At 42.0% G+C, this 26,714-nt stretch overlaps 2 protein-coding genes across 8 annotated transcripts in view; one reads left to right on the top strand and one right to left on the bottom strand.

Moving 5' to 3' along the window:
- The window catches only part of LOC129837369 (ATP-dependent translocase ABCB1-like), a 29,055-nt gene extending 23,717 nt beyond the window's left edge, over positions 1-5,338 (top strand). For all 5 annotated transcript variants that reach the window (XM_055903481.1, XM_055903476.1, XM_055903477.1 and 2 more), the window contains 3 exons: positions 180-386; positions 1,195-1,341; positions 3,232-5,338. In XM_055903481.1, coding sequence (XP_055759456.1) covers positions 180-386; positions 1,195-1,341; positions 3,232-3,438 — 561 coding nt within the window. In that variant the 3' untranslated portion in view covers positions 3,439-5,338. The remainder of the gene's footprint in view (positions 1-179; positions 387-1,194; positions 1,342-3,231) is intronic.
- On the bottom strand, positions 5,313-25,546 carry LOC129837371 (peroxisomal carnitine O-octanoyltransferase-like). 3 transcript variants are annotated; one of them, XM_055903484.1, is made up of 18 exons: positions 25,348-25,546; positions 20,956-21,081; positions 20,585-20,862; positions 16,767-16,886; positions 16,544-16,668; positions 14,400-14,581; positions 11,920-12,044; positions 10,099-10,207; positions 9,853-9,946; positions 9,637-9,762; positions 9,422-9,523; positions 9,216-9,299; positions 8,806-8,913; positions 8,489-8,619; positions 7,715-7,838; positions 7,424-7,596; positions 7,231-7,350; positions 5,313-6,388 (listed from the first exon to the last, which is right to left on the bottom strand). In XM_055903484.1, the coding sequence occupies exons 4-18, from the start codon at positions 16,879-16,881 to the stop codon at positions 6,268-6,270; spliced, it is 1,839 nt and encodes a 612-aa protein (XP_055759459.1). In that variant the 5' UTR covers positions 16,882-16,886; positions 20,585-20,862; positions 20,956-21,081; positions 25,348-25,546; the 3' UTR covers positions 5,313-6,267. The 3 variants fall into 3 exon arrangements, with proteins under 3 accessions (XP_055759459.1, XP_055759458.1, XP_055759460.1); XM_055903483.1 differs by lacking the exons at positions 20,585-20,862; positions 20,956-21,081 and having other exon boundaries at positions 25,348-25,544; XM_055903485.1 differs by lacking the exons at positions 20,585-20,862; positions 20,956-21,081; positions 25,348-25,546 and adding an exon at positions 16,904-16,919 and having other exon boundaries at positions 16,767-16,869.
- Between the last annotated feature and the right edge of the window lie 1,168 nt (positions 25,547-26,714).

Genomic DNA, 26,714 nt, shown 5'->3' with positions numbered 1-26,714 from the left:
ATAATGCTCTACTATACTGGCTCTACTGTACTGAGACCTTGCGGGTTATGATCCTGCTCAAAGTGCATATGTGTGTTCATGTGGAGGTTATTGCCCTGCTAAGGCCACTGATAAAATGACAAACACTAGAGGATTATCCAACTTTGATGTTAACTCTTCCTCCTCCTCCTCTTCCTCAGATGTTAGACAACAGTGATGCTAAGAAGCTGAACATCCATTGGCTGAGGGCCCAGATGGGCATCGTATCCCAGGAGCCCGTGCTGTTTGACTGTAGTCTGGCAGAGAACATTGCCTACGGAGACAACACACGCAAAGTTACCATGGAGGAGATCCAGAGTGCTGCTAAAGCTGCCAACATACACAGCTTCATAGACGACCTGCCTCAGGTACACACTAATACTACTACTGTTACCACTACCACTACTACCACCAATACTACTACTACTACTACTACTACTACTACTATTACTACTACTACTACTGCCACCACTACTACTATTGCTACTACTGTCACCAATACTACTGTACTACTACTGTCACCACTACTACTACTACTACTACTACTTCTTCTTCTACTACCGCTACTGCTAATACTACTGTAAGCATCTTCTGCTTTTGTAAGTTTGGTTTCTTGAGATCTCTACATCAGCACCAATACCCTAATAGTGGCTGCATGGTCAGATAACCACAGACAGACTGATAGTGGTATCAGCTTCTCTCAGATGCCGTGCCAGAGAAAACACTGCAGGTCATTACTGGAGTAATGTCGTCTTAGTGCTGTTCCCTGTGTAAGGGTGAACTGTCTTTCACTCTGAGGGCTTACCACCTGTAGGACTGAAAGAGGTTATGAGCTGGTTTCACACACAGATTAAGCCTAGTCCCAGACTAAAAATAGATTTTAAATGGCCTACGTGTGTTAGTCCCAGGCTAGTTTTAGGCTGGGATTCGATGCAAGGCGCATTATAGGCACAGAGCACTACACAGCCAACAATACGCCTTTCAAATACATTTCCCCAGATGTTCATGGAGATCGCGTTCATGGGAGACGCTGCGCATGTCAGCTCAATCGTAAATTGAATCACGGCCTTAATCTGTGTCCGTAAAACCAGCCCTAGGAGTTATGTCATGTGTGAGATGACGAGGATAACCTCTTTCTTTCCCTCCATCTCCTCTTCCCTCAATCTCTCTGAGTAGAAGTATGATACCCAAGCTGGTGACAAGGGGACCCAAGTGTCAGGAGGACAGAAGCAGCGTATAGCCATTGCCAGAGCCATCCTCCGCAACCCCAAAGTCCTGCTGCTGGACGAGGCCACCTCCGCACTGGACACAGAGAGCGAGAGGGTGTGTGTGTGTTTGTTCTGTAAACCATATATACAGTGGGGAGAACAAGTATTTGATACACTGCCGATTTTGCAGGTTTTCCTACTTACAAAGCATGCAGAGGTCTGTAATTTTTTAATCATAGGTACACTTCAACTGTGAGAGACAGAATCTAAAACAAAAATCCAGAAAATCCCATTGTATGATTTTTAAGTAATTCATTTGCATTTTATTGCTCCTCCTAGCTCGCACACACTTTTTCAGTTCAGCCCACTGTCATGGTTGTTGAAAGATGAGGACCAAGGTGCAGCGTGGTGAGCCTACATTTTCTTTATTAAATCAAAATGACGCCGAACAAAACAATAAACACTACAAAACAAACGGTGAAGCTCAAAGGCTATGTGCCCTAAACAAAGTCAACTTCCCACAAACACAGGTGGAAAAAAGAGCTACCTAAGTATGGTTCCCAATCAGAAACAACGATAGACAGCTGTCTCTGATTAAGAACCATACCCGGCCAAAACCTAGAAATAGAAAATCATAGAAACACAAAACATAGAATGCCCACCCCAACTCACGCTCTGACCAAACCAAAATAGAGACATAAAAAGGATCTCTAAGGTCAGGGCGTGACACCCACACATTTTCTATAGGATTGAGGTCAGGGCTTTGTGATGGCCACTCCAATACCTTGACTTTGTTGTCCTTAAGCCATTTTGCCACTACTTTGGAAGTATGCTTTGGGTCATTGTCGATTTGGAAGACCCATTTGCGACCAAGCTTTAACTTCCTGACTGATGTCTTGAGATGTTGCTTCAATATATCCACATAATTGTCCTGCCTCATGATACCATCTATTTTGTGAAGTGCACCAGTACCTCCTGCAGCAAAGCACCCCCACAGCATGATGCTGTCACCCCTGTGCTTCACGGTTTGGATGGTGTTCTTCGGCTTGCAAGCATCCCCCTTTTTCCTCCAAACATAACGATGGCCATTATGGCCAAACAGTTCTATTTTTGTTTCATCAGACCAGAGGACATTTCTCCATAAAGTACGATCTTTGTCCCCATGCGTAGTCTGGATTTTTAATGGCGGTTTTGGAGCAGTGGCTTCTTCCTTGCTGAGCGGCCTTTCAGGTTATGTCGATATAGGACTCATTTTACTGTGGATATTGGTACTTTTGTACCGGTTTCCTCCAGCATCTTCACAAGGTCCTTTGCTGTTGTTCTGGGATTTATTTGCACTTTTCACACCAAAGTACGTTCATCTCTAGACAGAACGCGGCTCCTTCCTGAGCGGTACGACGGCTGTGTGGTCCCATGGTGTTTATACTTCAGTACTATTGTTTGTACAGATGAACGTGGTACCTTCAGGCTTTTGGAAATTGCTCCCAAGGATGAACCAGACTTGGGGAGGTCTACAATTATTTTTCTGAGGTCTTGGCTGATTTATTTTCATTTTACCATGATGTCAAGCAAAGAGGCACTGAGTTTGAAGGTAGGTCTTGAAATACATCCACCGGTACACCTCCAATTGACTCAAAGGATGTCAATTAGCCTATCAGAAGCTTCTAAAGCCATGACATCATTTTCTGGAATTTTCTAAGCTGTTTAAAGGAATCAACTTAGTGTATGTAAACTTCTGACCCACTGGAGTTATGATACAGTGAAATAATCTGTCTGTAAACAATTGTTGGAAAAATTACTTGTGTCATGCACAAAGGAGATGTCCTAACCAACTTGCCAAAACTATAGTTTGTTAACAAGAAATTTGCGGAGTGGTTTAAAAACGAGTTTTAATGACTCCAACCTAAGTGTATGTAAACTTCCGACTTCAACTGTATATCTCTATGTGGATTCATGATATAGACGTTTTAACTACTGGATGTATATGTCTGTTCTCCCTCCCCAGGTGGTGCAGGAGGCCCTGGATGTGGCTCGACAGGGCAGGACGTGTATCGTGGTGGCCCACCGCCTTTCCACCATCCAGAACGCTGACCTGATCGCTGTCTTCCAGAAGGGAGTGGTGGTGGAGCAGGGCACTCATCAACAACTACTGTCCCAGAGAGGAGTATACTACTCACTGGTTACCACACAGCTGGGCCATGGCAGAAACTGAGGGAGGAGAGGAGGATGGGGGAGGGAGAGGCTGAGGGTACAGGGGGTTGCTGGGAGGGGCTGAGTGTGCAGGGAGGGGTTGAGGGTGCAGGGGGATATTTTGTATATAAAAGGAAGAGGTGGTGGTGCTGTATTTCAGTTATTTATTCAAAAAGTATCACATCTGTACCATAGAGTGCCTGTGTGCCAAATTAATACATGGAACACACACATATACACACACGTCTGCGCATTACTGTAAACTACACGGAACTAAGCCAATGAGACTCTGAAGCAGTGTGTATCCTCAACATTCAGATTATTACATTGATTTGTTCAATTGTTTTGGGCTTAAAGTAAAACTCCACCCAAAAACCATATTGTGGTATTTATTTCATTAGTCCAGGTTATGTAACTTTCAATATACAGAAATCATCCCCATATGGGGCAGCAGGTAGCCTAGTGGTTAAAGCATTGGACTAGTAACCGAAAGGTTGCTAGATCGAATCCCCGAGCTGACAAGGTACAAATCTGTCGTTCTTCCCCTGAACAAGGCAGTTAACCCACTGTTCCTAGGCCGTCATTGTAAAGAATTTGTTCTTAACTGACTTGCCTAGATAAATAAAACGATGCATTATCATACGAAGCAAAATGCATCATACAGGGATGACTTCTGTATTTTGAAAGTTACATATCTTGAAAACTTGAGTTTTCAAGCAAAACATTTGGGACCATGTCAACAATGGACTAATGAAACAAATACCAAAATATCCTTTTTGGGTGGAGTTTTCCTTTAAAGGCCCAGTGCAGTCAAAAACTAGATTTCCCTGTGCTTTATATATTTCCACACTATCAGGTTGGAATAACACAGTACACAAAATAACTGCACTGCATTTGCACTCTGTTCATCTCTCTGCATTTAGATATATTCATACTGATACTGTAAAATTGTACATCCACTGTATGTCATCTGTATACCAACTTATATATTTCCACACTATGAGAGAATAAAGGTGATTCTAAAATTGTGAAAATGATGATAACCCTAACACTAACCCTTTTAGTGTAAGAGCTGTTTGAAAAGCCTGCCTGAAATTTCTGCCTGCTTTGGTGGGATGGAGTTTTGGCCTGCCTGGTGACATCACCAGGCATACATTGGTTAATAGACCAATAAGAAAGAGTTCCAAAACTCTCTGACAATAACAGCTAGTTTTCAGTTTTCCCCTCCCCACTCCGACAGTCCGAGCAAAATTCTTGCTTGAGAAATTGCTCTTCGCTAAGAAGTAATTTTTATTTAAAAAATGTACATTTGAATTGAAAACAATCACAGTAAGGTACTTAGTAAGGTACACAGTAAGGTAATTGTTACCCAGAAATGATTTGATATTGCGATAAAAACAGCTGCATTGGACCTTTAATGTTGAGAGGAATTATCTTAAAATGATCATGAGATGTGGCCTTCCAAACGGTCTCTGTGCTATGCTCATGCTACTGGAAGTGCCTGAGGTATTTAAAAGGACCAAAGAGTTCCTGAATGTTTTGTTTAACTTAACTGTAGGTAATATGTTGAGTGATATACATACACACACCTGAGGGTTGGGGCTCAAGCACTAACAGTATATTGATACAAACCACGTTCCTGTTTCTACAATTGCACTGAATTAACTGACCTCTGCTTGGGTATGTACTGTATGTATGCATCACTTGTTTCCTTATGGTTAACTGACCTCTGCTTGGGTATGTACTGTATGTATGCATCACTTGTTTCCTTATGGTTAACTGACCTCTGCTGGGTATGTACTGTATGTATGCATCACTTGTTTCCTTATGGTTAACTGACCTCTGCTTGGGTATGTACTGTATGTATGCATCACTTTTTCCTTATGTAAACAGGTATCATTAATAAAGATGTTTTATTTGAATATTTGGGCTCATGACATGATTCATTCACTTTGATTTGTCAGTTCAATCACACTAAACAACTTTCATATTCAATTAAACATTTTCCAAGTTTACATTGTCAGTCAAGTCAATACTATAATTTTCCTACTGTAAAGTAGGTTACATCATTTTCACTACTTTAGGCATTAAAACAGCTTTTCATTTTGTTGATTGAATCAAATGCAGCGCTCGTCTTTTATCACTTTTCTATCATTTACAACAACAAAAACATGCTGAAAATCTCAAGACTGTCTGAAAGGTATTAACACAATGGCCGTGTTCGAGAGCATCAAAACCATGATGTATCATGGGTAAATTGTGAAAGGAATGTTCATTATTATAGACATCTACTACATAAAATGGCATATTGCATAGGGTGGCAGCCTATGGATCTGGCATAGGAGTGGTAGAGCTATGGATCTGGCATAGGAGTGGTAGAGCTATTCAGCAGCTTTTGAAGTCTAAAAAGTCAGGTCAATTAGGGAGCTATTCAATCAAAACCACTAACCAGATCTCTGGGGACAGACTAAAATAAGGACACAGCAAAAAGGCACATTATAATTTACTTGGGTTTCTTTCCGTCTCACCCAAACACCGTTTCATTGATCATATCCAGCCAACTAAATGTTTCTCACAACATAAAAACAACAGACTAAATCTAAACAGAATCGTGGTAGGAAATTCAATCTATACATTTAGAAAACAGGGAATCCCCGATCTAGCTGCTACATAAAATCACAGAATGATTCACTAAGTGCAAAATAAACTCATTGTTGAGCTGCATTTAAACAAATAATACATTTTTCTTTTTTAAATGTAGAAAACAATAAATGTGCCTTTGCATTGATCTGTGCAGAACTAAACTATTATTGACTACCATCTACAAACTGTGTGCGTGTGTGTGTGTGTGTTAGAGCTGAGCTGTGGTAGCGAGATGTAGCATCTCATGTAGGGAGGTAACCAGGTTCTGGAACAGTGTCTCTGCATCTGTCTCTGGACTGAACTTCCACGCCGTACAGGAAGCCACGATCCTGAAACAGGAAGTACAAGGCAGATACTGGACACTTGTAGAGGTTTAAAAAAATCTGTCCATCATAAAGAGGACGGAACAACACAGCTGCACTTTCTAACTACTACTATTAAACTTCACCCTTGACCTCCTTGACCCCACTAACTAGATGACATGGAAAACAGCTGGAATAGTAACTGTTATCTGACCCAGAATGCATTGTCCAGAGTCCAGGACCTAAAGCACCAACATTTATCTGGTAGGTATCTACTCACAGAGGGATATCTAAACACCATCACTCTCCCTACAGTATTATGTCATCAAAGAGACAGGGGGAAGGGGAGGAGGGTCCCAAATCATTTTACATCCTCTAGTCTACATAAAATGTTGTTTATTTTAGTAATGCACTCATGTGTTATAGGTTGGAGCTAGGTGGTAATGTTGTGTGTGTGTTTACTGGTCAAACTGTGGATGATGTTGCGTTGGGTCAGTGTGTGAGTGTGTTTACTGGTCAAACTATGGATGATGTTGCATAGGGTCAGTTTGTGTGTGTGTGTTTCCTGGTCAAACAATGGATGATGTTAATTGGGGTCAGTTTGTGTGTGTGTTTACTGGTCAAACTGTGGATGATGTTGCGTGGGGTCAGTGTGTGTGTGTGTGTGTGTGTGTGTGTGTGTTTACTGGTCAAACTGTGGATGATGTTGTGTGTGTGTGTGTGTGTGTGTGTGTGTGTGTGTGTGTGTGTGTGTGTGTGTGTGTGTGTGTGTGTGTGTGTGTGTGTGTGTGTGTGTTAACTGGTCAAACTGTGGATGATGTTGCGTGGGATCAGTGTGTGGGTGTGTGTGTGTGGTTGTGTTAGCCTACCTGTCGTCTCCGATGCGGTAGAAGAACCCGTAGCCATGGTGCACCATGGGAGCAACCGCTCCCAGGACTGTGGTGTAGCCAACCAGACTGGTGGACAGGGTAAAGTTACCGCCCCCGCCACTGGAGAGAGAACACACACAAATGACACACACCATAAACACACACACACACACAAACACACACATAAACAAACCTCTTGGAATACAGTGGATCAGTGAAAAGGTCTGGCACAGGAAGTCCCTCCTTCTTGGCGATCAGGTACAGGCCCAGGAGATGTCTGTCAAAACCTTTTCCGTTCTGTGCCTCAGCCATCAGTTTGTTGTGCTTGTTGAAGGCCAGCAGCAGGGCTTTCCTCTTAGCCTCAGCCTGGGAGACATACAGAAAGTCAGAGTGTAAATAGCCTGGTCGCCAGATTTACATGTATGGCATGACAAGGTATGAAGAACTAATCGTTTACTGGACACATACACACTCTCACACTTACGCTGGCTGCAGGGAGGAGCATGGTATGGCACCAGTTCTTTGTCTCCAGGGTACAGGGCCTCATGGTCTCAGTCCTGCCGTGGTAGAACCTTCTGGTCATCGCTGTCTCATAGCAACTACCTAACCTGGGAGGGGGGATTATCATCAATCATCAGTTATGGAGAGAATATTGGAGGAAGGATGGATGAATTTGATGGATAGATGGATGGGCAGGTGGGTGGATGGATGAATGTTGGATAGATGGATGGATTAATTGGATGGATAGTGGATGCAGGGCCGGCTCCAGGCATAAGAGACATAAGCCGTTGCTTAGGGCCTCAGGCCGCTAGGGCACCCTCAACCTCCCCCCAAATTATTATTATTTGAGAGTTAGAATAGTAGAATACACCAGTTGCAAGGTCAAAATGTGGTTCTGCACCAGCAATTTCTCTCTTGTTATGTCAGCTCTGGCAGTCATTCAATTCACCATGTCTTCTAACAATTTTAAAATTGGTAAGTTAGTCTAGCCAGCTATCTAAACTTGTAATCATGGCTGAACACTGACCAGGGTGCCTAGGGGCCCTGACCTCCAGGGGGCCCCTATTGATTTTGTTAGTCACTCACTCTATCATCAATAACATGGCATAAGTCACGGCAAATGTGTAGAATTACAAGAAATTTGCTTTAAAACTGAAAATAATTTCTCTCCACCCCATGGCCTAGCTTAGGCCCCAACGAAATCTCGCTTAGGGCCCCAAAAGGCTAGAGCCGGCCCTGGCTGGATGGATGGTGTTACCTCCCATGCTGTCTGTAATAAGCCAGTTGAAGGGCCAGTTGTATGAAGGTGTCTGGGTGGAGCTTCCTCTGTTTGATGGCTGCTTTCCCAAACGAGGTGAACGCATAACACACCACCTGCAAGTCCTGAGTCTGGAGACACACACACAGGTGTCTGTCAAATCAGATATTACTCAGATTAGAGTTGTGTGTGTGTGTTGGGGAGTGTAAGGGCCTGTGAGGGTGTGTTTGTGATCAACACAACACCTGCGATGGTCCAATCTGACCACCACGGGGAAGCAGAGTCATGAATGCGTATGTGTTTATGTGTGAACTCACAGTCTCAAAGTACTGTTGCTTGGCATGTGCAACGTCACTCCTGACTCTGTCATCCACAGTGAAGACCAACTCTTCAGGAAGAGGCATAGGCCGCACTGTCTCAGAGCCCTACACAGACACACACAATACAAATGATACTGTTGCTTACTCACAGTGAAATTAACATGTTTATTACCTGATACATGGAAGCATAATAGAGAGCCACCTTATCCTGTTGTTCTAAGGTTAGAGCTACGGCGTAAAACCAGTGTAGTTTTATGCTTACGCCCAGGTTCCACTGAAATGAACAGGAGTGTCTCACACTCAGCAATACTTATGCGTCCGGTTTAGCAGGCCAGTACGGCACTTAGAATTAAGGACAAACAAGATATACAGTCACTGAAAATAAGTTCAATAGAAACAGTATTTACCTTCCACTTGCCGTCTGTAGCTTTGAGCTGCTGATCCACATAGTAACAGTGAGTTACCAGCACCATGGCATCGTAGGGGGCATGCTACAACACACACCAGCAATTACCATATATAGGAGCACACTCACAACAAAACATCATTACACTACTGCAAACAGAGTATTGTTATTTCAAATCGTCTCTCTCTCTACAAAACAGTAACACACGTCACAGTTGGATCCGAAGGTTCCGTCAGCGAAGGAGATGGAGTTGTAGGACTTGTCTCCCCAGCGGATGGTGGGGTCTCCTGTCAGCGCTTCCCGTGTGACCTGGGGGCAAAGACCGAAGGTCAGATTATACCATACTAAGGATGGTATGATTGCCTGTGGTGTGTGTGTGTGTGTGTGTGTGTGTGTGTGTGTGTGTGTGTGTGTGTACGTACCGGTGTGTAGTTCTCTGCAGTAGCGTAGGGTTTAGCATCGTCCAGTGAGATCACAAACAGACTGCTCTGGATGGTCTCTAAGATGGTCTTATTGGCTGGATCTATACCTATCAGATACTCCCTGGCCTACAGACACAGAGAGAGCGAGAGAGAGAGAGAGAGAAAGGTTTAGGGCATGGTGATGTCCATTCTATACAGCCAACTTCACACACACACCTTAGCCCAGCGTGTCCTCTCCTCTGAGGTGAGAGCGGCGACACCATCTCCCGCTGGCTCCTCCTCACAACACTGCTTCACATGGGTCAGCTGCCTACACACACACACACACACACACACACACACACACACACACACACACACACACACACACACACACACACACACACACACACACACACATAAATACATGCAAAAATATGCAGATGCACACAAATATGCCTAAATATCCACCGGCCAGAATACCTGAGCAGCTCTGGAGGGGTAAGAATGTGTCCGTCACACACTGCATCAAACGAGAAGAAACGCCCCTTGCACATCACCACCACATGGGAGGGGCATGGACCCTCGCTCTCTACAACACACACAGAAAAAACATCAATACATACCAGTCAAAAGTTTGGACACACCTACTCATTCCAGGGTTTTTCTTTATTTTTTTTTTACAATTTTCGACATTGTAGAAAACTATGAAATAACACATATGGAATCATGCAGTAACCAAAAAAGTGTTAAACAAATCAACCTATATTTTATATTTGAGATTCTTCAAAGTAGCCAATCCTTGCCTTGATGGCAGCGTTGCACACTCTTGGCATTCTCTCAACCAGCTTCACCTGGAATGCTTATCCTGTCACGCCCTGACCGTAGATTGCTTTGTATGTTTCTATTTTTAGTTTGGTGAGGGTGTGATGTGGGTGGGTATTCTATGTCTGGGTATTCGATGTTGTAGGTCTAGGTTTTCTGTTTCTGTGTGTTTGGCCTGGTGTGGTTCCCAATCAGAGGCAGCTGTCTATCGTTGTCTCTGATTGGGAGCCATATTTAGGTAGCCTGTTTTCCCACTTTTGTTTGTGGATGGTTGTTTCCTGTTTAGTGTTTTGTTTCACCTTCAGGACTGTTCGTTTGTCGTTTTTGTTGTTTGTCAAGTGTTTTCGTATTTTATTTAAAAAAATATTACCACTTACCACGCTGCACCTTGGTCCTCCTCTCCTTCCTCCAACGAGAATCGTTACATATCTAACCGTTTTTAAGGAGTTCACACATATACTGAGCACTTGTTGGCTGCTTTTCCTTCACTCTGCGGTCCAACGGATCCCAAACCATCTCAATTGGGTTAGGTCGGGTGATTGTGGAGGCCAGGTCATCTGATGCAGCACTCCATCACTCTCCTTAGTCAAATAGCCCTTATTTCGGGTCATTGTCCTTTTGAAAAACAAATTATAGTCAAACCAGATGGGATGGCGTATCGATGCAGAATGCTGTGGTAGCCATGCTGGTTAAGTGTGCCTTGAATTCTAAATAAATAATTGAGTGTCACCAGCAAAGCACAATCACACCTCCTCTTCCATGCTTTACGGTGGGACCAACACATGTAGAGATCATCTGTTCACAAAGACACGGAGCTTGGAACCAAAAATCTCAAATCTGGACTCATTAGACCAAAGGACAGATTTCCACCAGCTTTATGTCCATTGCTTGTGTTTCTTGGCCCAAGCAAGTCTCTTATTATTATTGGTGTCCTTTAGTAGTGGTTTCTTTGCAGCAATTCGAGCATGAAGGCCTGATTCAGACAGTCTCCTCTGAACAGTTGATGTTGAGATGTGTCTGTTACTTGAACTCTCTGAAGCACTTATTTGGGCTGTATTTTCTGAGGCTGGTAACTCTAATGAACTTATCCTCTGCAACAGAGGTAACTCTGGGTCTTCATTTCCTGTGGCGGTCCTCATGAGCCAGTTTCATCATAGCGCTTGATGGTTTTTGTGACTGCACTTGAAGAAACGTTCAACGTTCTTGAAATATTCCAGATTGACTAACCTTCATGTCTTAAAGTAATCAGTACGCACATCCACACACACATGGAAAACACACACACACACACACACACACACACACACACACACACACACACACACACACACACACACACACACACACACACACACACACACACACACACACACACACACACACACACACACACACACACCTAAATAAATAACACAGAGTACTGCACACAAACAAACCACAACCATCATATTGCATGGCGGTGTCGGGGGTGTCACCTACCTGTCTTAAAGTAGTTGATGATGGTATCCTTGGTGACTCCAGGAACTTTACATGTACAGAACAGCATTCTGAACTGGTCCATATCCAACAGCACATTACCAGATTTATGAGGGTCCAGCCTCTCCCTGTCGGGGACCACAGTCAGAGAGTGTGTACTGAACGTGTGTAGGGATACACAAGGTACACACCGTCCAACTAAATGCTTAGTTGCAGGTTCCTTCTCGACAATGAAACAACAATAAGAAATAAAATATAATAATATGAACATAAAGTAACTGGCTCAGTAGAATATAATAAATACAGTGGGGCAAAAAAGTATTTAGTCAGCCACCAATTGTGCAAGTTCTCCCACTTAAATAGATGAGAGAGGCCTGTAATTTTCATCATAGGTACACTTCAACTATGACAGACAAAATATGACATGACAATATGACAAATATGACTATGACAAAATGAGAAAAAAAATTCAGAAAATCACATTGTAGGATTTTTTATGAATTTATTTGCAAATTATGGTGGAAAATAAGTATTTGGTCAATAACAAAAGTTTATCTCAATACTTTGTTATATACCCTTTGTTGGCAATGACAGAGGTCAAATGTTTTCTGTAAGTCTTCACAAGGTTTTCACACACTGTTGCTGGTATTTTGGCCCATTCCTCCATGCAGATCTCCTCTAGAGCAGTGATGTTTTGGGGCTGTTGCTGGGCAACACGGACTTTCAACTCCCTCCAAAGATTTTCTATGGGGTTGAGATCTGGAGACTGGCTAGGCCACTCCATGACCTTGAAATGCTTCTTACGAAGCCACTCCTTCGTTGCCCGGGCGGTGTGTTTGGGATCATTGTCATGCTGAAAGACCCAGCCACGTTTCATATTCAATGCCCTTGCTGATGGAAGGAGGTTTTCACTCAAAATCTCACAATACATGGCCCCATTCATTCTGTCCTTTACACGGATCAGTCGTCCTGGTCCCTTTGCAGAAAAATAGCCCCAAAGCATGATGTTTCCACCCCCATGCTTCACAGTAGGTATGGTGTTCTTTGGATGCAACTCAGCATTCTTTGTCCTCCAAACACGACGAGTTGAGTTTTTACCAAAAAGTAATATTTTGGTTTCATCTGACCATATGACATTCTCCCAATCTTCTTCTGGATCATCCAAATACTCTCTAGCAAACTTCAGACGGGCCTGGACATGTACTGGCTTAAGCAGGGGGACACGTCTGGCACTGCAGGATTTGAGTTCCTGGCGGCGTAGTGTGTTACTGATGGTAGGCTTTGTTACTTTGGTCCCAGCTCTCTGCAGGTCATTCACTAGGTCACCCGTGTGGTTCTGGGATTTTTGCTCACCGTTCTTGTGATCATTTTGACCCCACGGGGTGAGATCTTGCGTGGAGCCCCAGATCGAGGGAGATTATCAGTGGTCTTGTATGTCTTCCATTTCCTAATAATTGCTCCCACAGTTGATTTCTTCAAACCAAGCTGCTTACCTATTGCAGATTCAGTCTTCCCAGCCTGGTGCAGGTCTACAATTTTGTTTCTGGTGTCCTTTGACAGCTCTTTGGTCTTGGCCATAGTGGAGTTTGGAGTGTGACTGTTTGAGGTTGTGGACAGGTGTCTTTTATACTGATAACAAGTTCAAACAGGTGCCATTAAATCAGGTAACGAGTGGAGGACAGAGGAGCCTCTTAAAGAAGAAGTTACAGGTCTGTGAGAGCCAGAAATCTTGCTTGTTTGTAGGTGACCAAATACTTATTTTCCACCATAATTTGCAAATAAATTCATTAAAAATCCTACAATGTGATTTTCTGGATTTTTTTCCCTCATTTTGTCTGTCATAGTTGAAGTGTACCTATGATGAAAATTACAGGCCTCTCTCATCTTTTTAAGTGGGAGAACTTGCGCAATTGGTGGCTGACTAAATACTTTTTTGCCCCACTGTATTTGAAACAACTATAATACAGGAAGGCACAATTTATAGTTCAATATTAACACGTGTTTTGGGGAAGGGGGGGATTGGAGGGCAAGTGTTTAAATTGTGCATTATTTAGCAATCGTAGCAGTAGTTGTGATGCGTGTGTAACCTTAATATATATACACAGAGTGTACAAAACATTAAGAACACCTTCCTAATATTGAGTTTGCCCTCAGAACAGCCTCAATTCGTTGAAGCATGGACTCTACAAGGTGTCGAAAGCGTTCCACAGGGATGCTGGCCTATGTTGACTCCCCGTTCAAAAGGCACTTCAATATTTGATCTAACCTGTCATTAAACTACTGAATGACACACATACATCCATGTCTCAATTATCTCAAGGTTAAAAATCCTTCTTTAACCTGTCTCCTCCCCTTCATATACACTGATTGAAGTGGAATTAACAAGTGACATCAATAAGTGATTATAGCTTTCACCTGGATTCACCTGGTCAGTCTATGTCATGGCAAAAATGTGTTTTGTACACTCAATGTGAGTATCTTACGTGCGTAGCAGGTCCCAGTACTGTAGAGTGTGCCACATGCTAATGCTGGTCCTCTGTAGCTGTACTCCCTCTGTAGGGGGCCAGCAGTGCTCTAGGTACGGTGCAGGCCCTCCGAAGTTCACATTCAACTGGGAGGGATAACGTAATTCCAGATAGGCTGCATTCAACCACCACTCCTCCAACTGCAGGAAAACACACAGACACAGAATAAAACATGAAACACTGCAGGGAGACACCATAATGACTGCAGCATTTAAAACACTCAAAGATTCCCTTTTGTAGTTGTTCAGGGTGGAGCATGGTGTGTGACCAGAACCAGTTTCCACAGGTTCTAGCTGTGCAGTGTGTTGTGTGTGTGTGTGTGTTGAGTGTAGAGGTCGACCGATTAATCGGAATGACCAATTAATTAGGGCCGATTTCAAGTTTTCATAATAATCATTAATCAGCATTTTTGGATACCGATTATGGCAGATTACATTGCACTCCACGAGGAGACTCCGTGGCAGGCTGACTACCTGTTATGCGAGTGCAGCAAGGAGCCAAGGTAAGATGCTAGCTAGCATTAAACTTATCTTATAAAAAACAATCAATCTTAACATAATCACTAGTTAACTACACATGGTTGATGATATTACTAATTTATCTAGCTTGTTATGCGTTGCATATAATCGATGCGGTGCCTGTTAATTTATCATTGAATCACAGCCTACTTCGCCAAACAGGTGATTTTTAACAAGCGCATTCACGAAAAAAGCACTGTCGTTGTGCCAATGTGTACCTAACCATAAACATCAACGCCTTTCTTAAAATCAATACACAAGTAGATATTTTTAAACCTGCATATTTAGTTAATATTGCCTGCTAACATGCATTTTTTTTAACTAGGGAAATTGTGTCACTTCTCTTGCGTTCTGTGCAACAGAGTCAGGGTATATGCAGCAGTTTGGGCAACCTGGCTTGTTGCGACCTGTGTGAAGACCATTTCTTCCTAACAAAGACAGCCAACTTCGCCAAACGGGGGATGATTTAACAAAAGCGCATTCGCGAAAAAAGCACAATCGTTGCATGAATGTACCTAACCATAAACATCAATGCCTTTCTTAAAATCAATACACAGAAGTATATATTTTTAAACCTGCATATTTAGATAAAATAAATTCATGTTAGCAGGCAATATTAACTAGGGAAATTGTGTCACTTCTCTTGCGTTCATTGCACACAGAGTCAGGGTATATGCAGCAGTTTGGGCCGCATGGCTCGTTGCGAACTAATTTGCCAGAATTTTACATAACCATGACATAACATTTAAGGTTGTGCAATGTAACAGCAATATTTAGACTTATGGATGCCACCCGTTAGATAAAATACGGAATGGTTCCGTATATCACTGAAAGAATAAATGTTTTGTTTTCGAAATGATAGTTTTCGGAATTTACCATATTAATGACCCAAGGCTCGAATTTCTGTGTGTTATTATATTATAATTAAGTCTATGATTTGATAGCGCAGTCTGACTGAGCGGTAGTAGGCAGCAGCAGGCTCGTAAGCATTCATTCAAACAGCACTTTCCTGCGCTTCCCTGCAGCTCTTCGCAATGCTTCAAGCATTGCGCTGTTTATGACTTCAAGCCTATCAACTCCCGAGATTAAGCTGGCAATACTAAAGTACCTATTAGAACATCCAATAGTCAATAGGTATATGAAATACAAATGGTATAGAGAGAAATAGTCCTACAATAACTACAACCTAAAACTTCTTACCTGGGAATATTGAAGACTCATGTTAAAAGGAACCACCAGCTTTCATATGTTCTCATGTTCTGAGCAAGGAACTTAAACGTTAGCTTTTTTACATGGCACATATTGCACTTTTGCTTTCCTCTCCAACACTTTGTTTTTGCATTATTTAAACCAAATTGAACATGTTTCATTATTTATTTGAGACTAAATTGATTTTATTGATGTATTATATTAAGTTAAAATAAAAGTGTTCATTGTTCATTCAGTATTGTTGTAATTGTCATTATTACAAATATATATATAAAAACCGGCCGATTAATCGGTATCAGCATTTTTTGGTCCTCCAATAATCGGTATCGGCATTGAAAAATCATAACCGGTCAACCTCTAGTTGAGTGTGTGTACCCAGTTCCTGCGTGTCTTGGCTCTCTGCAGTAGTTTTTGGTGCAGGTCTTTGCCGATGCCCTCTCCAAACCTCTTCACTATGGCTGCAGTCACCCGGTACTCCTCCTCTGTAGCAAACGGCCGCACTGGAAAATACACACAGACATTTCAGTAACTAGACACATTTTTGTCCAGGGTCCATGCTAACTGCGCTTCTCTATCACACATGCAGCTGGCATCTCACCTGCATCCAGGTAGTTGGCAAGGCTCCCCTCTAGAGACGGTACAGGGAGAGGAGGCAGGCTATGCTGGTACTGGAACGTCCGCTCAGTGGGGAACTCTGACACCTGGTTGGTCATGTCACCTACAGCACCAAAACACCTGGTTAGCCATGTTGTCACCTACAATACCAAAACACCTGGTTAGCCATGTTGTCACCTACAATACCAAAAAAACTGGTTAGCCATGTTGTCACCTACAATACCAAAACACCTGGTTAGCCATGTTGTCACCTACAATACCAAAACACCTGATTAGCCATGTTGTCACCTACAATACCAAAACACCTGATTAGCCATGTTGTCACCTACAATACCAAAACATCTGGTTAGCCATGTTGTCACCTACAATACAAAAACACCTGGTTAGCCATGTTGCCACCTACACCACCCAAAAACCTGGTTAGCCATGTTGTCACCTACAATACCAAAACACCTGTAAAAGGAATTTCCAGGTGAACAAAACAGAAGAGCAGTCGCAGATGAAGACAATTTCAAATCAATCCTGTTTATTACAAGTTGCAACAGGGAGACACCACCCAGCATTGAAGCAGAGAAAATGTCTAACTGGCCTCTTGGAGACAGTCCTTTAATATCCTAATCAGACAGCACCAAATGTTCTGGAAACAGCAGCCTGAGAGGATTGTAGGAAGTCAAAACAAAAAGGCAACGACTTTGTCAGCTGCTACTGAATCACAGTGTCCACAGGATGTCATCAATACCATACAACAGTGAAATATCAGCGTGTCCTCCAGTCTGGCATTATGCACTATCGACAAATATGAGAATAATCCATCTTTTTTTATGTTTTATTTTAATTTAACCTTTATTTAACTAGGCAAGTCAATTAATAACAAATTATTATTTACAATGACGGCCTACCAAAAGGCAAAAGGCCTCCTGCGGGGACCGGGGATAAAACAATTAAAATAATAATAATTCAGCATCATGTCTATTGACCATCAACCCGCACCTTGAATGTCACAAAACAGAAAATCCAATATGCTAACCATTGTGTAGATTACTCTAAACTAAATATTAACTTCAGTCATCTTAGATTTCCCCATTACAAGCACCAAAACACCTGGTTAGCCATGTTGTCACCTACACCACCAAAACACCTGGTTAGTCATGTTGTCATCTACAGCACCAAGACACCTGGTTAGCCATGTTGTCCCCTACAGCACCCCAAAACTTGTTTAGCCATGTTGTCAAAAACACCACCAAAACACCTGGTTAGCCATGTTGTCCCCTACAGTACCAAAACACCTAGTTAGCCATGTTGTCCCCTACAGTACCAAAACACCTAGTTAGCCATGTTGTCAAAAACACCACCAAAACACCTAGTTAGCCATGTTGTCCCTTATAGCACCCAAAAACCTGGTTAGCCATGTTGTCACCTACACCACCCAAAAACCTGGTTAGCCATGTTGTCCCCTACAATACCAAAACACATGGTTAGCCATGTTGTCACCTACAATACCAAAACACCTGGTTAGCCATGTTGTCACCTACAATACCAAAACACCTGGTTAGCCATGTTGTCACCTACACCACCAAAACACCTGGTTAGCCATGTTGTCACCTACACCACCAAAACACCTGGTTAGCCATGTTGTCAGCTACAATACCAAAACACCTGGTTAGCCATGTTGTCACCTACAATACCAAAACACCTGGTTAGCCATGTTGTCACCTACACCACCAAAACACCTGGTTAGCCATGTTGTCACCTACACCACCAAAACACCTGGTTAGCCATGTTGTCACCTACAATACCAAAACACCTGGTTAGCCATGTTGTCACCTACAATACCAAAACACCTGGTTAGCCATGTTGTCACCTACAATACCAAAACATCTGGTTAGCCATGTTGTCACCTACAATACCAAAACACCTGGTTAGCCATGTTATCACCTACAATACCAAAACACCTGGTTAGCCATGTTGTCCCCTACATTACCAAAACACCTGGTTAGCCATGTTGTCCCCTACATTGCCAAAACACCTGGTTAGCCATGTTGTCACCTACAATACCAAAACACCTGGTTAGCCATGTTGTCACCTACAATACCAAACAAAACACCTGGTTAGCCATGTTGTCACCTACACCACCAAAACACCTGGTTAGCCATGTTGTCACCTACACCAACAAAACACTTGGTTAGCCATGTTGTCACCTACATTAACAAAACACCTGGTTAGCTATAGGCCCACTGTCCCCTAGCCTGTTAGACTCTAGGAATCAAAGTGTGGACTAGACAATCCTCCACTTTCGTCTAACTTTTAGATTACATTTAAAAAAATCTTGGATCTTGGACCATGCTAACTATACGGGAGAGTGGGGTAAGTTGAGACATTTTTCAAGGGAAATGTAGTATTCTTTCAAAAAATATATATTTCAGGATGTTGTGTATCCCTGGAAATAATCAGAATTAATGTAAACCGTTTTGAAAACATAGCTTGTCACACAAAAAGCGGTCTCTTGGCACCACATACCATGGGGTACGTTGAGTTGCAGGACAGGGTGAATTAAAGCGCCTTCACATTTCTGTACTGAATGAAATAATACCACTACCTTTTAAAACCATGTCTATCTTTATTTTCTAAACACATATTTTTTTCTTTTTTGGGGCTTTTAATCACTTTAAGCACATTTTTAAGCTGCACATTTGACCTTTTTGGGCAACCTAACCAAATTCAATGTGAGTTTTGTCATTCTCATTCAAAGCAAGTCTAAGATGCAGTAGATATGTTCTATGTGGGCAATTTCTATGCTTCCCATTCTTAAGTTTGATTTTAGTGTATTTTACTTTCGGTTTTGTACACCAGCTTCAAACAGCTGAAAATACAATATTTTGGTTTATTGAAAATATTTCACAGTGGTTTAGATGGTACATTGATTCTCTAAACCCCTCACACTCAACTCTGGACCTCGAAGCCAGTTCCACTGCACTGTCAAGTTGACTGGATGTGCGTGCTTTGGGTGGTGGACCACTCTTGACACAGACGGGAAACTGTTGAGCGTTAAAAACCCAGCGGCGTTGCAGGTCTTTTTTGTATATTTCTTTCTTTGACACTCCTTTTCGATATTGTCTCAAAGCTGCAACTTTCCAACAGGCTCGGGAGAGGCGGAGGTGGAGTCATGCATTCTCCAAAACATCACCTGCCTAACATCACTCCTTAACCAATGTGTCGGAGGAAACGCTGTTCAACTGGCGACCGGTGTTGGCCCGCAGACACCCGGCCCACCACAAGGAGTCGCTAGAGCGCGATGAGACAAGTAAATCCCCACCGGCCAAACCCTCCCCTAACCCGGATGACGCTGGGCCAATTGTGCACCGTCCTATGGGACTCCCGGCCACGGCCGGTTGTGGCACAGCCCAGGAATGAACCCGCGTCTGTAGTAACGCCTCAGACCGCTGCGCCACTCGGGAAGCCCTAGTGTTGCAGTTCTTGACACACAGGTGCGCCTGGCATCTACTACCATACCCCATTCAAAGGCCATTAAATATTTTGTCTTGTCAAGTCACCCTTGCAATAACGCATTGCGTTATGCCTGAATTAAAAATATATTTTTTTTGCTCAACTTGCCATTCGCTCAATTTACTCCAAGGTAAACATTTACTATATTAGCCCACACAGCTACAAGGATGCACTTTCATGCTAGGTTTCAGACCTAATACTGAATGCTAGGTTTCAGACCTCATACTGAAGCTTATAGAGACCCTAACTGAGGCAGTAGCTACTCTTCCTGGAGTCCAAACACATTAAGGCACTTACTATTACGCGGACCCAAGAGCAGACTCAGACGAGGAGACTGGGATAATGTAACCAAGGTATTTATTCAAAAACAGGGGGAAGATGGGGTGCAGGCCAGGGAAAGCTCGGGCGGGTTGCAGGGAGCCAGGTGCTGAGGCTGGAGCGAGGGGAGTTGTGGCTGGGTAAGCAGGTCTGGAGAGGAATCCAAGGAAGCAGTAGAGTGGGGGGGTCCAGGACAGGGTAGCAGGACTGACGAGATGTGGGACTGAAGACAGGGACCAGAGTCAGAGCCGACAGAACTGTAGCGGAGAGGAAAACATCATCAGGCAAAGGAAAACAGGCACAACACAAAAACAGGATCTATGCAGGAACAAACGGCTAAAAACGCAGACCGACTGAGCAGAGGCTACGATCTGGCAGCGTGGAAGTGGTAGGGCTGAGTATTTGTAAAGGTCTTGATTATGGAACAGGTTGCAGCTGGTGGGGATCTGCTCTGCCTCCAGCACTCCTGTCTCTACCTACATAATCACACACACACACACACACACACACACACACACACACACACACACACACACACACACACACACACACACACACACACACACACACACACACACACAGAAAGAGAGCACTGGGGGAGTTCTGGCAGGTTAGGGAGATACAGGATGAGCAGTAGAGGGCGTGGCAGGCACAGAAGTAACAGTACGCCCCCCCCCCCCCCCCCCCCGCCAACTGGTGCCCAACCAGCCTTATCTGGGTGTGAGGTATAGAAAGCACGTAAGACGTAATCAAACGATTTTATATATATTTGTAATAATGACAATTACAACAATACTGAATGAACACTTTTAATTTAATATAATACATAAATAAAATCTATTTAGTCTCAAATAAATAATGAAACGTTCAATTTGGTGGAAATAATGCAAAAACACAGTGTTGGAGAAGAAAGTAAAAGTGCAATATGTGTCATGTAAAAAATCTAACGTTTAAGTTCCTTGCTCAGAACATGAGAACATGTGAAAGCTGGTGGTTCCTTTTAACATGAGTCTTCAATATTCCCAGGTAAGAAGTTTTAGGTTGTGGTTACTTTTGTAGGCACTTTAGTATTGCCAGCCTAATCTCGGGAGTTGATAGGCTTGAAGTCATAAACAGCGCTGCTAAGAGCTGCTGGCAAATGCAGTAAAGTGCTGTTTGAATGCTTACATGCCTGCTGCTGCCTAACACCGCTCAGTCAGACTGCTCTATCAAATAGCAAATCATAGACTTAATTATAATATAATAAACACACAGAAATACGAGCCTTAGGTCATTAATATGGTCAAATCCGGAAACTATTATTTCGAAAGCAAAACGTTTATCCTTTCAGTGAAATACGGAACCGTATATCTGTTATATTGCTGTTACATTGCACAACCTTCAAAGTTATGTCATAATTATGTAAAATTCTGTCAAGTTAATTACGGTCTTTGTTAGGAAGAAATGGTCTGAGCCAGGCGGCCCAAACTGCTGCATATACCCTGAGTCTGCTTGCACTGAACGCAAGAGAAGTGACACAATTTTCCTAGTTAATATTTCCTGCTAACATGAATTTATTTTAACTAAATATGCAGGTTTAAAAAATATATACTTGTGTATTGATTTTAATTAAGGCATTGATGTTTATGGTTAGGTACATTGTTGCAACGATTGTGCTTTTTTCGCGAATGCGCTTTTGTTAAATCATCACCCGTTTGGTGAAGTAGGCTGTGATTCGATGATAAATTAACAGGCATCGCATTGATTATATGCAACGCAGGACAAGATAGTTAAACTAGTAATATCATCAACCATGTGTAGTAACTAGTGACTTTGTTAAGATTGATTGCTTTTTACAAGATACGTTTAATACTAGCTAGTAACTTACCTTGGCTCCTTGCTGCACTCGCGTAACAGGTGATCAGCTTGCCACGCAGTCTCCTCGTGGATTGCAATGTAATTGGCCATAATCGGCATCCAAAAATGCTGATTACCGATTGTTATGAAAACTTGAAATCGGTCCTAATTAATCAGCCATGCCTGTTTACAATCCTGGGTTACTCCAAGCAGTTTAGTCACCTCAATTTCCTCATTATTCATTACAATATTTAGTTGAGGTTTAGGGTTAAGTGAATAATTTGTCCCAAATACAATTTTTCGTTTTTGAAATATTTAGGACTAACTTATTCCTTGCCACCCATTCTGAAACTAACTGCAGCTCTATGTTAAGTGTTGCAGTCATTTCAGTCACTGTAGTAGCTGACATGTATAAGGGTAAGGGAAAGGGGGATACCTAGTCAGTTACACAACTGAATGCACACAACTGAAATGTGTCTTCCGCATTTAACCCAACCCTTCTGAATCTGAGAGGCGCAAGGGGCTGCCTTAAATCAACATCCAAATCTTCGGCACCCGGGGAACAGTGGGTTAACTGCTTTGCTCAGGGGCAGAACGGCAGATTTTTACCTTGTCAGCTCGGGGATTCAATCCAGCAACCTTCCGGTTACTGGCCCAACGCTCTAACCACTAGGCTATCTGCCGTAGTGTTCAGTCATCCGCATTCATAGCCGCCTTGGAGAATCCCTGATTCTACCTGGATTATGTTGGAGAGGACTACACTCTCGGTGTTCGGTTATCCACATTACAGCAGGGAGTGTAAAGCCATAACACATACGTTTTTCCAGAAGCAGACTCTGATCGATAACGTCAAAAACCGCACTAAAGTCAAGACAAAACAGTCCCCACAAACTTTTTATCATAAATGTATCACAGCCAATCACCAGTCATGTGTGCAAGTGCTGTGCTTCCCAATAAGCATGCTGAAAGTCTGTTGTCAATTTGTTTACTGCAAAATAGCCTTGTATCTAGTCAAACACTGTAAAAAAGCCTGTCCCTTTAAGAACTCAGTGATGACATCATAGCTATCACAATCTGGCAGAGTGTTTAGTTCATTACCAAGTGCAGCTGGCTACCTACTGCTGTGAACACAAATCTCAGTTTTGGACATTCTTTTCTTTCTGGACAATTTATTCAACACTGTGTGTGAAAACCAAAACTGTAAGTAATGTATATGTTTTCCCCTTGTTTTACTGACGAAGTTGTCAATAGTTAAATAATATTTTGTAATTATTACAGCATTATGTGTCTCGTTTTTATGCTAGCTATCTAACATTCTTAGCTACATTTTCACCTGTCATTGTTAGCTGGTTAGTCTGATGTTGCTGGCCACTTGTATTTTCGTTTCAGTCATTAGTTTAGTATAACAGATGAAAGCTGTATATCATGTTTGTTATTGCTAAATGAATGTACATTATCTTAGTACTGATGCCATTGTATTCATGTTTATTTCCAGATCACCTCTTGTATGGATAAATGGACAGTTAATTGGATAATACCTGCTGAGTGACATAGCACAGAATTGCAAACATTGTTAATCTCCAATCAACATTAAAGAACCCTAAACTGAGGAACTGTCTTTCTCACTGTTTCTCTAATAAGAGTACAATCTCCATAACACTAACCTACTCAATCAATGTATACATTCCAGAGGCATCAACCTCTAATTCGAAAACAAAAAAATCTCCAAAAGTGTACTAAGGGTTGGTAACAGGCTGATTGGTCGGCTTGAGCCAGTAAAGGGGGCTTTAGTATTCTTGGGAAGCAGAATGACTTTTGCTTCCCTCCAAGCTTGAGGGCACACACTTTCCAGTAGGCTTAGATTGAAGATATGACAAATAGGAGTGGCAATATCATCCGCTATCATCCTTAGTCATTTTCAATCCAAGTTGTCAGAGCCCGGTGGCTTGTCATTGTTGATAGACAACAATAATTTGGTCCTCTTCCACATTCGCTTTGTGTAATTAAAAATTACAATGCTTGTCTGCGTTTGTTGTTGGCATGTCATGCCTAAGTTTGCTAATATTTCCAATGAAAAAAAATATTAAAGTAGTTGGCAATATCAGAGGGTTCATCTGATTCAATGAATGATGGAGCTGAGTTTGCATTTTTATAGAACAATCTTTAAATTATTTACTTTGATTTAGATACAAGCATCATGAAACCTCCCAAAAATGTATGACTTGATGAAATTCCAGTTTTATGGACCTAACGTTAACTTCCTTACAACTTTTTCCATATTTGGTCAAATTATAAATGTTGTTTATGGTTTCCTAGAAACAAGGGTGGCTCAACCTACCCCTTTGGCTCAATGTACCCCAATCTCCCCTACTACAGTACAGTCATTATCTACAAAGATAGTTGTGGAATTTGTAGCTGGGCAATTCCATTGTAACGGAATTACTCTGAGACTCAGGTTTTTAACTTTAAAATGTTAGCCAAACAAAAACCATTGATTTCAAAGTTTAACAAACCATACAACCAAATCGGAGTATCAGAGTAATTCCACATAAACATGAAAATTGCCCAGCTAGCTAGACTCGCAGGCCAGATAAAAATTGTATTATTCGAGATCTAATTACATTTTTGCCGAGGCGGCGCAGCCTTGTACCAATCGCATTAATAAGCACGTTTATAGCACAATTGCTCAGCAATTGATTACCATATACATTCTGGCTACATAACCATGTGATGAAACATTGCTAGCAAGTCAGTTCTACTTACTGCAGAAACAAGTGCACTAGCTAGCTATAAAATAGTTGGCCCCTATTGTCGTTTTGTTGTTTTCACGGCTCGAATGTAGGTCAGTTTAAGTTTGCAGTCCGATCGAAGCAGCTTAATCCCACAAACATAACAAGCAAACTCACCTTAGTATTTAGCGATATTCTGAAAGTTGTTTTCGCTCGTCCATTCAAAATAAAAATTATGTTGCGGCTATTTTCTAGACTAGACTGTAGAGGAAGTCGCTTGCGGTAGTTTCGTGTTGTTGCTCAGCTCGTGGTGTATGCGGCGCTTCTCATCACCTTTCACCCAGTAAATGTTCATCACCTTTCACCCAGTAAATGGTCATGGCTAGAAGGGATACAGCTTTTGTCAAAGGTGTATTTATTTTGGCATTTTAGCTAACTCTGACCTTTTTCCAAATCTTAACCTAATTATCCTAACGTGCTGCGTTAATTATCCTAACGTGCTGTGTAAATTCTCCTAACCTGCTACGAAAAGTCAAATTTGACAAAAGCTGTATCCCATCTAGTCAACCCTAGTTATCGGACTGCCAACACCCGGAAGAGTGGAGTGGTGATATTATTACACGTGACTTGGCTTTATTCATTCTTCATGTATATCTATTGTGAGACTACTAAAACACTCCTCTTAAAATAGTTGTTTGATCTTTAAACGAGGCCAGATGTGCATGCATTCTTGTACGGTTGCACTTTTAGATGGTTCATTGTCAGCATTAGATCCTGGTGCATTACCTGCCATTACAGTGTATATGAAACATCACACAAACTGTGATCAGTGATGATCACGGCGCCATACAGATTACAGAAACAGCATCATTTTAAGGCTGTGTTACACATTTAATGCGCAATGGGTTGTACCATAACTGTGTATTAGTACAAAAATTAAAAATAAATAAATATTATATCTCAAAACAAGCACATAAAGGCTTCCTAATTCATAAAGGTCACGTTAACTGACTGATATTATCTCATAGAATACAACATATTAGATCTCCTAAGCCAACATTTCTGTGTATATCCCAAAACCTCATTCTTTCCCTATTAGAAATGGCCAACAAAGCAAAGACAGAAAATGCTAACTAATTTCTGTTTTTGAGGACTACAAGCTGGCTAGCTCTATATGCAACTGGATTTCCAGCAAAGTTGCTCATTGGTTGTTGAAAATAACATAAATATTTTCCATGATAACATTTGAAGCCTTGAAAATAGAATTTTAATTATAAAGTCTAAAACAAACATTTAGCTGTTAGCTAGGCAAGTTGAGATATTTTAAAGCTTAAAGCCAGACTAAGTCTCATTTACATAATTTGTGATTATGAAGTGAGTTCGTAAATACATTTTGACTATCTATACTGATTTTTAGAGCACTCTCGTTTGAGTGTGCCAGAGCGGAGAATAACTGATGAATTTACAAATGCACAACACCTGTTGAATATGACAGGTATCAGTAAAGGTTGGCAAAAAAACAATACAATTGTTGCTAGCAGCAC

This window comes from Salvelinus fontinalis, chromosome 38, assembly GCF_029448725.1.
Source record: "Salvelinus fontinalis isolate EN_2023a chromosome 38, ASM2944872v1, whole genome shotgun sequence".
In the NCBI taxonomy this organism is placed as follows: Eukaryota; Metazoa; Chordata; class Actinopteri; order Salmoniformes; family Salmonidae; genus Salvelinus; species Salvelinus fontinalis.
The sequence above is the reverse complement of the archived record's forward strand: the minus strand, read 5'-3'. Positions and strand labels throughout refer to the sequence as shown.

What these genes read in the sequence shown, in the direction of transcription:
- LOC129837371 (XM_055903484.1), bottom strand. Translation starts at nt 16,881, where the DNA reads ATGACCAACCAGGTGTCAGAGTTCCCCACTGAGCGGACGTTCCAGTAC. An exon ending in TACTGGGACCTGCTACGCAC is followed by an intron (nt 12,045 to 14,399) that starts GTAAGATACTCA and finishes GGTCCCCGACAG; the next exon opens with GGAGAGGCTGGACCCTCATA. An exon ending in CATCAACTACTTTAAGACAG is followed by an intron (nt 10,208 to 11,919) that starts GTAGGTGACACC and finishes TGTGTGTTGTAG; the next exon opens with AGAGCGAGGGTCCATGCCCC.